The 14,325-nt window shown below is 47.8% G+C and overlaps 1 protein-coding gene across 2 annotated transcripts in view; it reads left to right on the forward strand.

Annotated features, from left to right (window-relative positions):
• Window positions 1–1,467: 1,467 nt before the first annotated feature.
• GNAO1 (G protein subunit alpha o1) overlaps window positions 1,468–14,325 on the forward strand; it is a 143,157-nt gene continuing 130,299 nt past the window's right edge. The window contains exons 1-2 of one of the 2 annotated variants that reach the window (XM_066194389.1): window positions 1,468–1,988; window positions 2,071–2,113. In XM_066194389.1, coding sequence (XP_066050486.1) covers window positions 1,871–1,988; window positions 2,071–2,113 — 161 coding nt within the window. In that variant the 5' untranslated portion in view covers window positions 1,468–1,870. The remainder of the gene's footprint in view (window positions 1,989–2,070; window positions 2,114–14,325) is intronic. The other variant, XM_066194388.1, reaches the window with a different exon arrangement.

Here is a 14,325-nt window from a genome sequence, read left to right on the forward strand (position 1 = left end):
TTTACTGAAATGGTGGGTGTCCTTTCCATGGATCAGGTTGCAATCCTTGATTATCTTCATTTTAGTTTGATGCTTTTTACCTCTCTGTGCCCAACACTTCCTTCTTTCCTCTCTAGATCTTTTTATAGCTAGATTGTCACATATCAATCAATGTTATGGACTAAAGTTGAGCATATTGTGACTTGTCTGGCCCTGTAGGAAAGAATTTTAAACAAAGTTCTATTTATTTTATTTTCGCCATTGACACTTGTTTTTTTCTCTCTTTTCCAACCTTGTGAAACGGTGAAACCTGCCAGGAAAATTGTGGGATTTTAAATCACTAGAACTCTTAAATCACTGTTAGATGTCATGGAATGGTTATGAAAAGAAGGCAGGTCATCTGGTGAGGTCTGTGACCGCACTGCAACACAAAAACCCAAACCATCTGTTAATTACACTGATGGAAAACATAATCCAACATGGTGGTGAAACCTGATGCTTTGCATGGAGCATGTAAACGATTCCTGTTGCAAGTGTTGATCAAAGTGCCTGAACTGTGAGGAGCTCCCAAAGGGCTCCTTGCGGGTCAGGTCACAAACACAGCATTGTGGGGTGGGGGCAGCTACAGGGTGCAGCTGCAGGAGCTCTGGGGGACCCTCAGGGCCCCCACAGTGCCCGGGGCAGTGCACAGGGGAGCCCAGTGCCCACGTACACACACTGCTGCCCCATCCCCAGTCACTCAGCTCTGCACTGCTGGGCCACACCACAGAATCGTGGCACGTCCTGAGATGGAAGCGACCCATAAGGATCATCGAGTCCAACTCCTAGTGCTGAAACGGGACATCCCCAAAAGTCACACCACGTGCCTGAAAGTCTTGACAAAACGCTTCTTGAAATCTGCCGGGCTTGGTGCTGTGATCACTGCCCTGGGGAGCCTGCTCCAGTGCTCAAGCACGCTCTGGGTGAAGAAATCTTTTTCTAATATCGAACCTGATTCCTCCCCGGCACAACTCCAGCCCTTCCCTCGGGTCCTGTCACAGCAAGAAGAGATCGGTGCTGACCCTCCACTGTCCGTCCTGTGGAAGCTGGAGCCCACGATGAGCTCTGTCCTCAATCTCTTCTCCACGCTGAACAACCCAAGTGCCCTCAGCCGCTCCTCGTACGGCTTCCCCTCTAGACCCTCCACCAAGGCAGACCCCAGCTCTGAGCCACCGAGAACGGGGGGCAGCAGCCCGAGCCCCTGCCTCTCCCGTCCGGGGCAAGGCGGCGGAGCCCGGGGCGAGGGGACGGGCCCCGGGGCCGCGACCCCGGTCCGTGCAGAGCGGGCGGCCGCGGGCAGCGGGAGCGGGCCCGGGGCCGGGTGGGGCAGCCCCGAGCATGCGCGAGCCGCGCGCGTCACGGGCGAGGCCGGCGGGAGCGCGCAGCCCGGCGCGCCCCCGCGCTCCCTCCGCCCGCCCGCCCGCCGCCGCTCCCGCGCCTCCATTCGGCTCCGCCGCCGCCCGCCGAGGAGGGGACAGCGACAGCCGGGAGCACGGGAGAGGGACGGACCCTCCCCCGCCGCCAACCCGCTTCCTCCTCCTTCTCCTCCACCTCCTCCCCCGCCTCCGCCTCCGCCTCCCGGCCGGGAAGAGCTCGCCGTGCCCGCTGCAGCCCCGCTGGATGCACTGAGCGCTCGGGCGCGGGGAGAGAGGGGCAGGAGGGAGCCGGGAGCCCCGCCGCGGAGGCGCTGCGCTACCCGGAGCCTCACGGCCATTTGCTTTAATTATTTTACTGCCCCCCGGCCGCCTCCTCCTCTCTGCCCGCGGGAGCCAGCCGAGGCGGCGGGGGCTGCATCCCCCCCTCCCCCCCCTTTTTTTTTAATTTTTTTTTTTTTTAAATTTTCATCGCCGCCATGGGATGTACTCTGAGTGCTGAGGAAAGAGCCGCCCTGGAGCGGAGCAAGGCCATCGAGAAGAACCTGAAGGAGGACGGGATCAGCGCGGCCAAAGACGTGAAACTCCTCCTGCTCGGTGAGAACCCGCCGGTCGCCCCCCCATCGCTCCCCTCCTCCTTCCCCCCCGCGCTTATCCCACCTCATTTCTCTTCCAACAGGAGCCGGAGAGTCGGGAAAAAGCACCATCGTGAAGCAAATGAAGTAAGTCCCGCGGGGGGAGCGAGTGAGCGGCGGTGCGGAGCGGGAGAGCGGGGCGGGGGCTCGCGGAGGTGAGCGAGGGCCGCGGGCGCCATGTTTACCTGAGGGGACCGCGCAGGCACAGCGCGGCGGGGCCGCCGCCGCTCCCGGCGCTGTCCAGGGCCCGCTGGTGCTGAAGCGTCGCCCCGCGGCCTCGCCCCCGGCGGCGGTGGAGGGAGGCCGGCAGCTCACCTTCCCCCTCCGCGCAGAGGTCCCCGTGAAGCGAACCGCTGTCAGTTAAGCTTAATGTCGGGGTGTTATCTGCCGGCTCTGCGGATTTAAACCAAGGCTTCCTATCACTGAAAGCCCCTTTTATTGAGCTTCTACCTTCTCCTTTTAATTAATGAACGACGAGCTTGGCCACTCATCTCATTCAAGCCTCTCCTGCTCTGGGATCTGGGTCTCCCTGTGGTACTCGGCGCTGTTCCTCGCTGGGGCTTCCCACACCCTCTTCCTGTGTTTAATTAGATGTAACCGTGTAATAAGCAGCAGTGAAAAGCCCCACCGCAAGGTCTCTTCCAAGCATCCCCCTGGCTCGTGTAAATGCAGCCTGTAGGAAAGCAGGTGCAGGGAAGGCTAATAGGGATGGAGGTACACCCGTGCTGCGACTATTCTGCCCCCACCCTTTTTTTTTTTTTTAATTAAAATACAATGAAATACCCCATTCTCCCACTGCTACAAACATGACGGGCTGGTTGAAGGCGGGCGCCATCACAGAACGAGCCTGGGCGCTGGTTCAGGGTCTGGATTTCAGCCGGGAGCGGTTGCCGCTTTGCGATGCTGGTGGTTGCAGAGGGATCCGTGTCTGGGAGGGGCCCCCCCGGGACCGGGGTTGCTTAGCGAGGAGAAGAGGCTCAGAGATGGGTGTGGATGGGACGCGGGGAGCGGCGTGCGGGTCCCGGCGCGGGGATCCGGGGCTGCGCGGGCCGACGGGCGGGTCCCGGCTCGGCGTTCAGGCGGTTCGCGCTGGACAGCGCCCGGCGGGGGCTCGAACCGGCGGCGGCGGCGGGGCCCCTCCGGCACCGCGCGGCTCCTCCCGGCGGCGGCCGCGCCGCGCTTGGCTGCCTCCGGAGGGACCGGGGAGAAGCCTCAGGGGCTCTGGAATAACCAAAGGGGCCCGCGCCCCTCGCAAGCTGCTGCCCTGAGCCCCCGTAGCCGCCCCCGGGTGTGCGTGTGTGTGTGTGCGTGAGTGTGTGCGTGTGAGTGTGTGTATGTGTGAGTGTGTGAATGTGGGTGTGCATGTGCGCGTCCATGTGCGTGCACCAGAGGGGCAGATCTGGGCCTTCAGCCCAGCTCCCCTCCAGGCAGGGTGGCATAGCGGGTGACCCGGATATTTCTGTATCAGCTCTGTGGCCGCTGTGCCCACCCCTCGGGGGTTCAATGAAACCATCATCCCCGCCTGAGGCAGTGCTTTTCCCAAAGCTCTGCGGGGCTGGGAGGTCTCCTCACTGTGAAGAGACTCGCCTCCAGTGCACAGCAGTGTCCATGGCTTTCCCCACAGACGTTTGTGTACCCTGCTTCTGTAGAGGCTCTGATTATCCCCTTTCACTGTTTGAAAGGGAGCTTTCCCCCCTTTCACCCCCACAGTTTGATTCGGGTGTGGGGTGGGGTGGGTTTGGTTCGCTCTTGTTTGTGTGCAAAAGGTGGATCAGGAGACATGTCGCTGCAGATGAACACCAATAAATTATTTAATCTCTAGGAACTGCTTCTGCAGAAGCATGCTGGAATGGCGGGCGATGGGTTTTGGTTGAAGGGAGAGGCTGTAGGAACTACAACAGCAGAGTGCACATGTAGAGCCCATAGGCAGGAGGGCAGGCAGTGACCACACTGGCTATACAATAAGGGTACAATCACTCTTGTTTTCCAAAGAGCAGAGCTCTTGTTTTTTGAAGCAAAGCACATCAAGATAATAACCTGTTTGCTGGACTAGATTGGTATATTGAGGACTGAAACATATCCATTTTGTGTATATATATATACACACACACACATTTCATTAAAATGACTCAAAGTAAGGCATGCAAGGCTTGCAGCTTTGTGCCTGATATGAAAACATCAAGTAAGCTGCTATGGTGGATGGGCTTGTAGCGTTGGAAATTGGGAGAGGCATCTGTGAGTGTGGAAACTCCAGCGAAGTGTGCGGAGGCTGGGGTGGGGACAGCGGTGTTGCCATGAGCACGGCAGCAGCATCTGGAGGGAGCCGCGCAGCCGCGGGCGCCGAGGAGAGCGATGTGCTGGGAGCAACGCGGGGAAACTCACATTGCTGGAAATTAATTTAAATATAATGTAGGCATTAGCATTTCACCTGGTCAGGCTCCATTAGACAGGCTTGCTGAGAATCTAATGAATTCTTAATAAAGATTAAATCGCGTGTTCATTAGATTTTGATGAAAGAGACTGCTATTTTTTTAATACTGTATTATTGGTGTGCTTCTAGATAATAAATCTCATCCTCATGAATGGCTAAAGCAGCTTCACACTTGGATATTGCTTTGAAAACAAGCACAGGAATCTACAGACAGATTGGAGAATGCTAAGACAAAGGAACAGAGAGCAGACATTGTTACGTAGGACTAGAGGAGGTTACACACTGCCCAGTTAATCCTTGAAATGTTAGGTAGCAGGAGAAGAAGTAGAAATTACAGTAATTTGAGAGTGTAGTCAGGATGGAGATAAGGATTTCCAAATTTAATTAGGGTTTTTTTAGTTAAAAATTTGGAGATACCTTTTAGCTGCTGAATGGGGGGTTATCGAACAAAAAAAGGGTAACCGGTGAATGACAAAGAGGTGGAACTGGAGTCTGGAATGTACATCTCAAACACTGGCAGCACGGGCTAGGAATGACACTTTTCTTGGCACCCATGGTTGTTTTGACACCCTTAAGCCTTGCACTTTGACTACTCCACCTTGGCTGATTAATTTTGCTGTATTTTTTTCACAACCAGTCCTGCAGTCCAGATACTTTTACCCATGCCTCAAAATGAAGGGTCAGAGCCAAGCTAGTTAGAGGAACAGTCCTGAAAGGCATGGTTGTGCCGTGCAAGCCAATGAGACTCCAGAGTGTGCCAGAGCATTCAGAATCAGGCTGTGACCAGATTCTGTTTTCACTCAGCTTAGTCTAAAAACTATCTGTAACCAAGCAAAGCTGGGGATTTCCTTTAAAATGCAAGCTAGAAGGTGAGAGTTACTGGACAAGAGAAATTCATCTTCCACTCACACCACCCTATCTCAGTAAATTCACTATGTAGGAGTGCAATGGATGTTAACATTTTTTAGATCTTATATATTCAAATAAGTGTCGAGCACATGCAGAACTTGGAACTTATAATCTTCTTTTCTGGAATACCTGGATTGTAGCATGAAATCGAGAGTGATTTTATTCTAGGATATTTCTGTGGGGACATAAAACTCTGGTGAATGTGCTTTCTCTTCAAAATCCCCAGCAGAGCAGGACACCGAGCATATCTCCATCTCTTACTGCTTAGCAGGACACTTAAATCCATGCAACGGTCCAGTGGTGAGCTCGGGTGGTGACACCATCCCCATCGCTGCCATCAGCACAAGGCTTCCAGGGAATTCAGTGTTTAATCGTGCTTACGCAGAGAGGCTGAGTTAGCTGGCATGGCTTCAAAAACAAGGTCCTGCCACCTACTCAGCAGCCACCGTTCTGGATGGTGAGCCAGGACAATATTTCACCTTCCCAAAGGAGGGGTTAGTGATAGGTGTGGCATTCCAGAGCAGACATGGCTTCACCTGCCCACAGGAAAAATCTTGGAGCTTGAGCTTTGGATTTTGCTTCTGCAGAAGCAGCTGCTTCTGTCCCCTGCTGAGCTGGGCGCAGAGAGCTGGGTCCAGCTCCTTTCACAAGATGCCGGAGCTGCCAGCCCTGCATGTCCTCCAGAGCAGCTATCTGCCACTTCACCAGAAGTGCTGGTAGTAACTCAGTTGTTAGGCTTCTCTGCTGTGCCAGTTTTCACAAAATGTTTTTTATGTTAAGTATGAGGAGGATGGAAATGGAGAATCAGTAGAAAAATACACTAGTATACAGTGCTTATCTTGAAATATCTACTATGTCCTCCCCAGCAGCCATCAGTCCCAACAGCCGGCTGATATATTGTTCTGACCTTTTTCAAAAAGCCCCTCAAAACAGCCCCAGGTTCTACTTGCTCTCTGTGTAACCAAATTACTTATAATCTAATGAACTTCTTCAGTGAGAAGCAATCCCCGCCTACTGGTTTTACAGCAATTTGATGCCAAATGCCATTGAAATGAAATGATGTGTTGTGAACACCCACTTGAGTGCTCTTTGCTGCATGTCTGTGTCTCAAATCCATAGTGATTTCACACTTGCAGCCCCTTCCCCCAGGAATACTTCACCCCACAGGGGCTAACAGCACAGAGTTGCTTCGCCTCTGCAGCATCTTCACAGGGACAGGGCTGCAAACTGCGTCTTCTTGGTCTGTCCCACACCCCAGCACAGCTCCTCTGCCCTGTGGCACTGGGTGCAGAGCCCCACTCGGCTCTGCTTCCCTCTGGGAACTGTTTGGTCGTGGTGTGAGCTGGCAACCCAGGGGCATGAACCTCACTAGAGCACCAGGTCAGGCTGAGCCATCCTCATCCTTACTTGTCTCCTGTTGTTTTCCAGGATTTCTGTGATTTAAAGCCCAAAGAAGGGCAGTGACAGGCTGCACCTGGGCAGTATTTGAACTGGGTTTCAATAAGCAGGGGAAAGAGCTGCAGCCTTCCCAATGGAGTCGTATCATTCCCCCAAGACCTGTCCCAGTGCACTTTGCCCTGGGTGTGAAATTGGCACCGTGCATGTGGCACACGGACCCCAGCAGGAAGGAGGCTCCAGTGGGGCTGTTCTGGCAGTGGAACCTGCAGTGAAACCAGCAGCAAACTGCCTGCTGGAGCAGCTCTGGGAGCTGGGCAGTGCATTACCTGCCCTGAGCAGGGCAAGGTCTCCTGCCAGGATGTCAGAGATCATCCCAGTGGAGGCTGCTGTAGGAGGGGGCTCTCCCCTCACTAAAACTTTTTTCCCCACCTTCACAGATGCTTTCTTGCATCCCTGGATGCTGTGGGTGTCATGTTCCACACTCTGCAGTGGCACAGCATAGGGAGATTGCCCCTGAACCAGGCAAGCAGAATAAGAGCTGGGAACAGAGAAAAGTGAGGCTGTTCATTTTGGCTTGTAGTTGCAAAGGGTAATAATGTTTCCAGCATTTATTTCCTTCCTCTTGGATTTTGAATTGTGCCAAAACATTAACAACCGTAGTTCCTTCTTTTATATTTAAGGCTCTTGTTATTACACTGTGAGAGATTTCAGAGAAAAGCAGTAACAATATCAGGAGACAAGATGGAATACATTTTGGGTTTGTGTTTTTTCTTTTTCCTTGACAGTTCTTAATTTGTTTCTTGTTTTAGGGACTCAAAAAAGTAAAAATATCTTTCAGTGATAACAGTGAACTGCATAGCTTCTCCTCTTCCAACCCAGTTTTGAAGCCTTAAAAGAAATTTGCCTGTCATATTCTGACATGACACATCTAGTCCTGTTGGAAGTGTTTTAGCAATCTAATGAGATGAAAGCAGTTGTTTTAATGAGCTCAGAAGAAAGAGACAAATCTGCTGCACAAATGTAACCAGGGATCTGTTTTGTTTTATGGCTTGGCTAACCCAGAAGTTGTAAGAGACATTAGATTGACAAATGAATTAGATAACAAATGAAAGAAGGTTGTGGTTTTCCTCTTCAGTCTGTCCTTTCCCATTTGTCTGGCATACAACTTCATACCTGCTGTGAGTTCTCCAGGGCGCTTACCTGAGGAATACAGGGAGGATAATCAAAATGGGTAAAGAATGAAAAAGAGACAAATAATGGAGGTCAAGGCACTGCTTGGCTCTTCTGTTTCATCTGGTCAAGAGAAGAAGTGAAATGAAGAAGTGCTTCACTGATGGCCAAGGCAGGAGCAAGTTGCTGGAGAGTAAGAGCCAGGCAGTCCGGAGTGTCTCTCACACTCATCATTACCTAGTTTTCTTCAGTCCCCTTTCAGAGTTTCAGCCTGCCTCTGTAAGTATCAAGCTGCCCTGGTTTCTCCCGGATCTGCAGAATACAAAATCACAACTCTCCTGTAAGCTGGTGGATGTGCAGCCAGAAAGCATGATGCGAGTGCAGAGTCCAAGAGCTCAATTTTGCAAACTCCTACTCAGGTAGTGAAGAAAGCAAAAAGCTTTTCCAGTGAGGCAGTCGCCATACGCAGTGCACAGACAGACCCATCCTTTACCATCTGAAGTCCATGGTTACACCCTGAGTGCAACAGAGTGTGAAAGATGGGATTTGGTCCTTTATTTATTATGTTGGTTTAAAGAGGAGCTCCAGGAGGTGGGAATTGCCAGAACCTCAGTTCAAGTGGCCAGGGTGTTTAAGAGTCTAGTCACTTTTCCTGGTGCTATTACAAATCTCCTGATATTTTTGGGTTTGTGTAGAGCCTGAAATTACTTCTGTGGAGCCTGGACTCACATGATGACTGGATCAGCTCTAGTTTCAGGTGGTCGTTACTTAGATGTGTATTTTGTTTTTTGAAAGAAAACTTCCAGCTCTCCTCACTTCAAGGAAAAGTTAAAAAAAGTTACCTTATTCTAGCCTGGGGACTCAAGAATTGGGAGCAAAATAAAAAACGTCCCAAATCGAGGTGAGGAAACTAAATACATCTCAGTTGCTGGATACTTTTGAAACCTGATACCTTTTAGCATTGGCAATATTGAGACCAGCAATCTCACTTACTTCAAATCAATTTGAATGCTACTGACCCCAAATCCTGTCTTTGAGCTCACTGGACTTTGGGCCAAGTTCTTCCTACACTGAAGATGTTACCTGTTCAATCTGTAGATTTTATGAGATGTGATGAATTTCAAATGTTTGTGTGACACTTGGTGGGATCCTGGATGTTGCTAAGTTTCATTCACAAAACCAAAACCAGGAAACAAAATTATCTGGAAGGCATTGGCACATTAAATCTACAGCCATTTTTCTTGCCTTAGGTTTGGGGCTTTTTCCCCTTTTATTCATAGAGGGAAATACTAATGATTTGTGCCACATTTTTTCTAATGCTGAAGAAATGCTCTGCCTAATGTAAAAATCCCCTTGAACTGTTAGTTGAATCATTCTCATTTTATTTTATTTCTTTTATTTTGTTTTATTTTATTTTATTTTATTTTATTCAGGAAAATGACAGATTTAAGGGAGGTTGGAGGATTACAGTGCTGATTATAAGATGCACTTAGGAATCTACATAAAACCAGAGAAGGCAAAAGGCTGAAAAATGTTACTGAGTAACACAAAGCAAAGGAACTGATGGTTTTCTACTGCTGAGAAAAAAGTATTTTAATTCAAAACTCAATCATTGTGTACTTATTGTGATATTAGAATAAAACTCTTGATGGAGGCATTTCTTAACTTACCAATAAAAGTGCTTACTCTCCCCAGCTTTCATGTTGAGAAAGAACTGGGAATGCCCTCAGAAGGGAGCCCAGAGCCCAGGAAACTGTAGTTTCTGACATCACACCTATTTTCCAATTGCTAATCAATAGTTTTTAACATGCAAGGGAAGGACTGGCAGAGCTGAAATTACTTGGGTTTTCTTTATTCTTGGGCATGTCCTGCTTTGCTTGGTCACCAAAAACGATTTTAGTTCATCAGCAAACCTTTTATCTGAGTATAAAATCTGTAAGCTTAAAACAAAGGAGCTGGAATATACCGGCTTGAGAGAGAGACAAGAGGTATGGGTAACACAGGGTCCTCCTGCAATATAGAGTTTGGGTCATGGCTGTTAATAACTCTCCTCTCCCCATCAGGCCCATCTGTGGGGTCTTGTGTTCTCAAGAGCCAAAGACAATTTATCATCTATTTGTTACGGAATAACTTGTGCAGTCTTTCAGCAGAAATTCTGCTGGTTCGTGTTGCAGGAGTTGCATATGGGAAAAGGTTGGGAGATGCTGATCCTGGTAAGTGCTTTGAGGTGTGATCTCTGACAAAGCCCAGAGCTCTTGAGTGACTGTTTAGGGTTGAGGTGTTCCAGGAAAATTGGGAGCAGGTTTCAGCAGAAGCAGGTAGGAAATATAGGGTTTGATAACAAGGACAGGGATTCTCCTCTCTTTGGCATGTGTCAGGGTACTTAGCATAGGAACAGGGAGAATGTCTTCAGTTGAGTGGTTTAGCAGCCTTTCACTTGTCCAAGAGAAAATATCCTCTTTAGAGAATTCATGACCCCAGTCTTACACCTTGGCAGGGAGGCTGGCAATGGATATTTCATCTCTGAGCATGTCCCTCCTCTGAAACATAAGCCCCCAAGTGCTTTAAACAGTCTGAAAGGCAGAGCAGTGAGTCAACATGCTTTGAGATTCCAGCAACTTCAGACTTGTATTAAATGCTCTTGTCTACAAGAGCATAATCAACAGCAACTTGTACACATCATCACAGTCTGGTACAAGACTTGGAGTATTTCTGCATCAGCTGGAAATCATTACAGAAGGGAATGAGATCAGAATGGGCCTCTATTGGGGAAAATATCACTTAAATGATAAAAATGTATACTACCTCCTAGCAGAAATTGGTGGTTTATCCTCACCCTCTTTGAGCTGATTGGAGTTCGTAGCTCCAGTTTTAAAGCATTAAATAAAAGTGTATAGGAAAGGCTGAGTGCACAAAATGGATGTTAAGCAGAATTATCTAGGTAGGAAATGAGAGGTTTTATAGGTGGATTTCTAGAGCTGTGATGTGCGCTATCTCACAGTGATACAGAGATCTTTCCTCACTGCCAGTACAGTGCTCCTTATTTATTACAGCTGGACCTTGCTATAATCCAGCTCCTTCCTTTACAGCAAAGGAGGGAGAATATCTCATTTTGATGTCTCCCAATGAAATCGTCCCATGTACATATCTCTGGAGGAATTTTGTGTGGAACTGATGCATACCAGCTCTGGGTCTCTCCAAAATTCATGGTGAGATCTTAAATTACTTCCATGGCACTACAATGTGGATCTGCATGCCCTAATTTCAGATTGCAATAGATAAGGCTATGTGAATTTTTCAAGTCTCCTGTGCTTCTAAGTGGTTGACATGGCAAGGCACGTGCTCCTCCACAGCATGAAGGTTTCTGCTCAGCTTCATCCACAGAAGGGAAATACCATCCTCAAAATGAGTTTTAAATGTAACACAATCCGCTTGGCTTCCTAAGTAGTGCAGAACTGAGTATTTGATGCAGTATATTTTGGGAATCTGTTTTTATTTACTCACAGCCTCTTTACATCTATAAGCAGTGTGAAAGGGTGTTACAGCAGGGGTGGTTACAGAGCGGTTTAGCTTGTTGCAAATAAACCAGTTCTGGCCAAAGAGAGCTCTTACTAGGAGGCCCTTGAGAATAAGGAATTAATTACTCATTGCCAGGCTGGCGCACTGATGCCCAGGCAATAGATGCTCCTTCCAAAGGTTAGGTGGGGAACCCATCTCACCTACTGTAAGTTCGAAAATTGACAGATTTTTATCATTGGAATATTTGTTCCCCCCCCACAGACACTGCAGAGCCTTTATCATCACATTTTGTCAGTAACACCAGCACAAATCACTGGGATGAAAGAAAATTGTCATGATGAACATACACCTCAGAAAGTCATCACAATGTTCATTAATCACCAGTCACTCTTTGGTGATTAATTATTTAGCCAAATTGGAAAAAATTTTCCACATGAATGAGGAGATGTTTACTTAATAAAGCAGAAAGCTCCTAGAAGCATGCCCTTGTTTACCTCAATTTAGCAGTACGATAAATTTATATCCTCCTGCTTTTACAGCTCAGGAAAAAAGACACAGGGCTGTATCAACTTGTTGCTGTTGGTTTCTGTCCAACCTGTTCTTCAGCAAGAAACCTGAGGCTGCTCAGTGTGTGCATTTAAGATGTTTAAATGGTAGATACATGAGCTGATGGTCATGGTTTGTTATCTGCATCTCTCTGCGTGCCCTGAGCCCTTGTGAAACACTGGTAAGGAGGAACAGGGGAGTGCGGTGCCAAATCCCAGCTCCAGGGTTGGCATTTCTCCAGCACTGACTGATGGCATCAGGGTCACATTAGAAAAGAGGAAGGCCCCCCAATACCTCCATCCTGGCAACAGCCTTGTGCTTAATAACAATTCCCCTGAAGCATGTTGGTGGGACCAGCCAGATCTTACCTCTGCTGTGAGATGGGATGGGCAGGAAAGAGGAAAGCCAGTGTTGGCATTGGGGAATACAGGTATTGACAGCAAATCAAAATCTTGGTATCTTCTGTGGTCACATTGATGTCTGTTCAGTGTCTTTCAGCAGAGCTAATTATTAAAAGCATTCAACAACAACAAACATGTGAAGAGGAAAGAAACACTAAGAGAGCCCATAAATGGTAAAAAAATTAGTGATTAGTAATTTTAATATGGTTCAGTAAATAATTCAGAATCTAGCCTTGATTTTTCTATCTAAGTTTTTATTTATCTACTACTTCTGTTTCCTGATACTTTCAAGAAATCTCTTTATTTTAAATTCATATTTAGCTGAACAAATTATAAAGTTTTTCCTACATGACATAGTATGAAAATGGAATTATTACACTGGTACTTTTAGCTCCGATCAGTGAGATCAAATAGTACTGATTTCCCCATCTGAGATCAAACAAATAGGTGAGAGCTTCTGGCATAAACAGATACACAGTATACAGGACTAAATTTAAATTCCTTTTTTATTCACTACTCCTTCATGGTCTTTGAAATAGGTTTTTGGAGTTTCCAGTTAAAAAATTGGGAAAAAATTCTTACAAAGTGTCCAGAACAATGATACAAACCCAGCCAAAGAAATGTATTTGAATTCTAAAGTAACTGGACAAATACACGGAGATTTTTAAAAGAACCAAGATCATTTTTAATGGCTCCCTCACTAACTTGGGCACACACTGGTGCAGCATAGAGCCTGTCTGAAGCTCTCAGGCACATCCTGCTCGGTCTGTTCTCCAGGAGAATCCTCCTCATTCAGCAAAATGGTTGTCTGGATCCTCCTGAAGACTGACTCCATGCTTTACTCTCTGCTGTTGGTTTTCAGCAGCCCCACAGCTGTGTGACAACTGTACAGCTCAGCACTGCTGCAGCAAGGCCACAGGACTTACAGGGCTTCCAAATTAGAGCTGCAATTAATTTGTATGTGGTTAAGTTTAGGCAGCAGCTCACATTTCATTCATGTTCAGACCCCAAACCCCAGAACAACTGAGTTCTCTAAAACTGTGCACATCAACATCGACGGGCTTGAACAGAACTGGGTTTACACCTGAGCCTTGCTGAAGACATCATCTCTGCTTGTGCTGATTGCCCCCTAGTTTTAGCGTCACTCTGTGTATCTAACCATTGTCCAAATATTATTCTGTTTCTTACACTTTTTGGAAGATAAAAGATCAGGGAAAAAAATTATTCTTGTGGGCTTTTTCATGCCACATATATTTCTCTTTTGCCACAGGAGCTCTCAGGTACCAGCTTTCAAATTTATTTCAGTTACAGTTCTTTGCCATGTTACTTGTATAAGGAGAAGGGAAAAAACACTGGTTTTTGGAAGAGCAGGTTTAATTGTAGCATTTTGTATGAATTTAATGACTTCAAGAAATGAGGTCGTGTGAAATCATCTGGAACTAAATCTTCCTGTTCCCCCCGCACTTGGTGCTCACAAAGCAGCATCTGAAATGTCATGTTCAGTTTTGGATCTCCTGAATCAAGGGGTGAATCACTGATAAACTGGGCCCTCCATGGTATGTGGGGCTAGTGCACAGGTCAAGTAAAGGGGAGCTGAGGGAGCTGAAGAAGAGAAAGCTGAGGAAAACCTTGCTGCTCCTTTCCACCACCCAAAGAGGGCCAGAGATAAGGTGAAGCCAGACTCTTCTTAGAGATACACAGTGAAAGGATGAGAGGCAACATAGAAGCATTTCATGGAAATTAAGATGGAATATACATAAGGAAAAAATGTTTCATGGGGAGGTTGATGCAAAAGTGCAACTGGACCCAGGAAAGGGGAGAGTCATCATCCCTAAAGATTTTCAAAACTCAACAGGACAAGGACCTGTGCAACCTGGCCTACATAAGATGGTAGCTCTGCTCTGGACAGGGACCTCTACCCCAAG

The sequence above is a fragment of the Chamaea fasciata genome, unplaced genomic scaffold, assembly GCF_029207755.1.
Source record: "Chamaea fasciata isolate MVZ Bird 193981 ecotype frontalis unplaced genomic scaffold, bChaFas1.0.hap1 SCAF_12, whole genome shotgun sequence".
NCBI classification, from domain to species: Eukaryota; Metazoa; Chordata; class Aves; order Passeriformes; family Sylviidae; genus Chamaea; species Chamaea fasciata.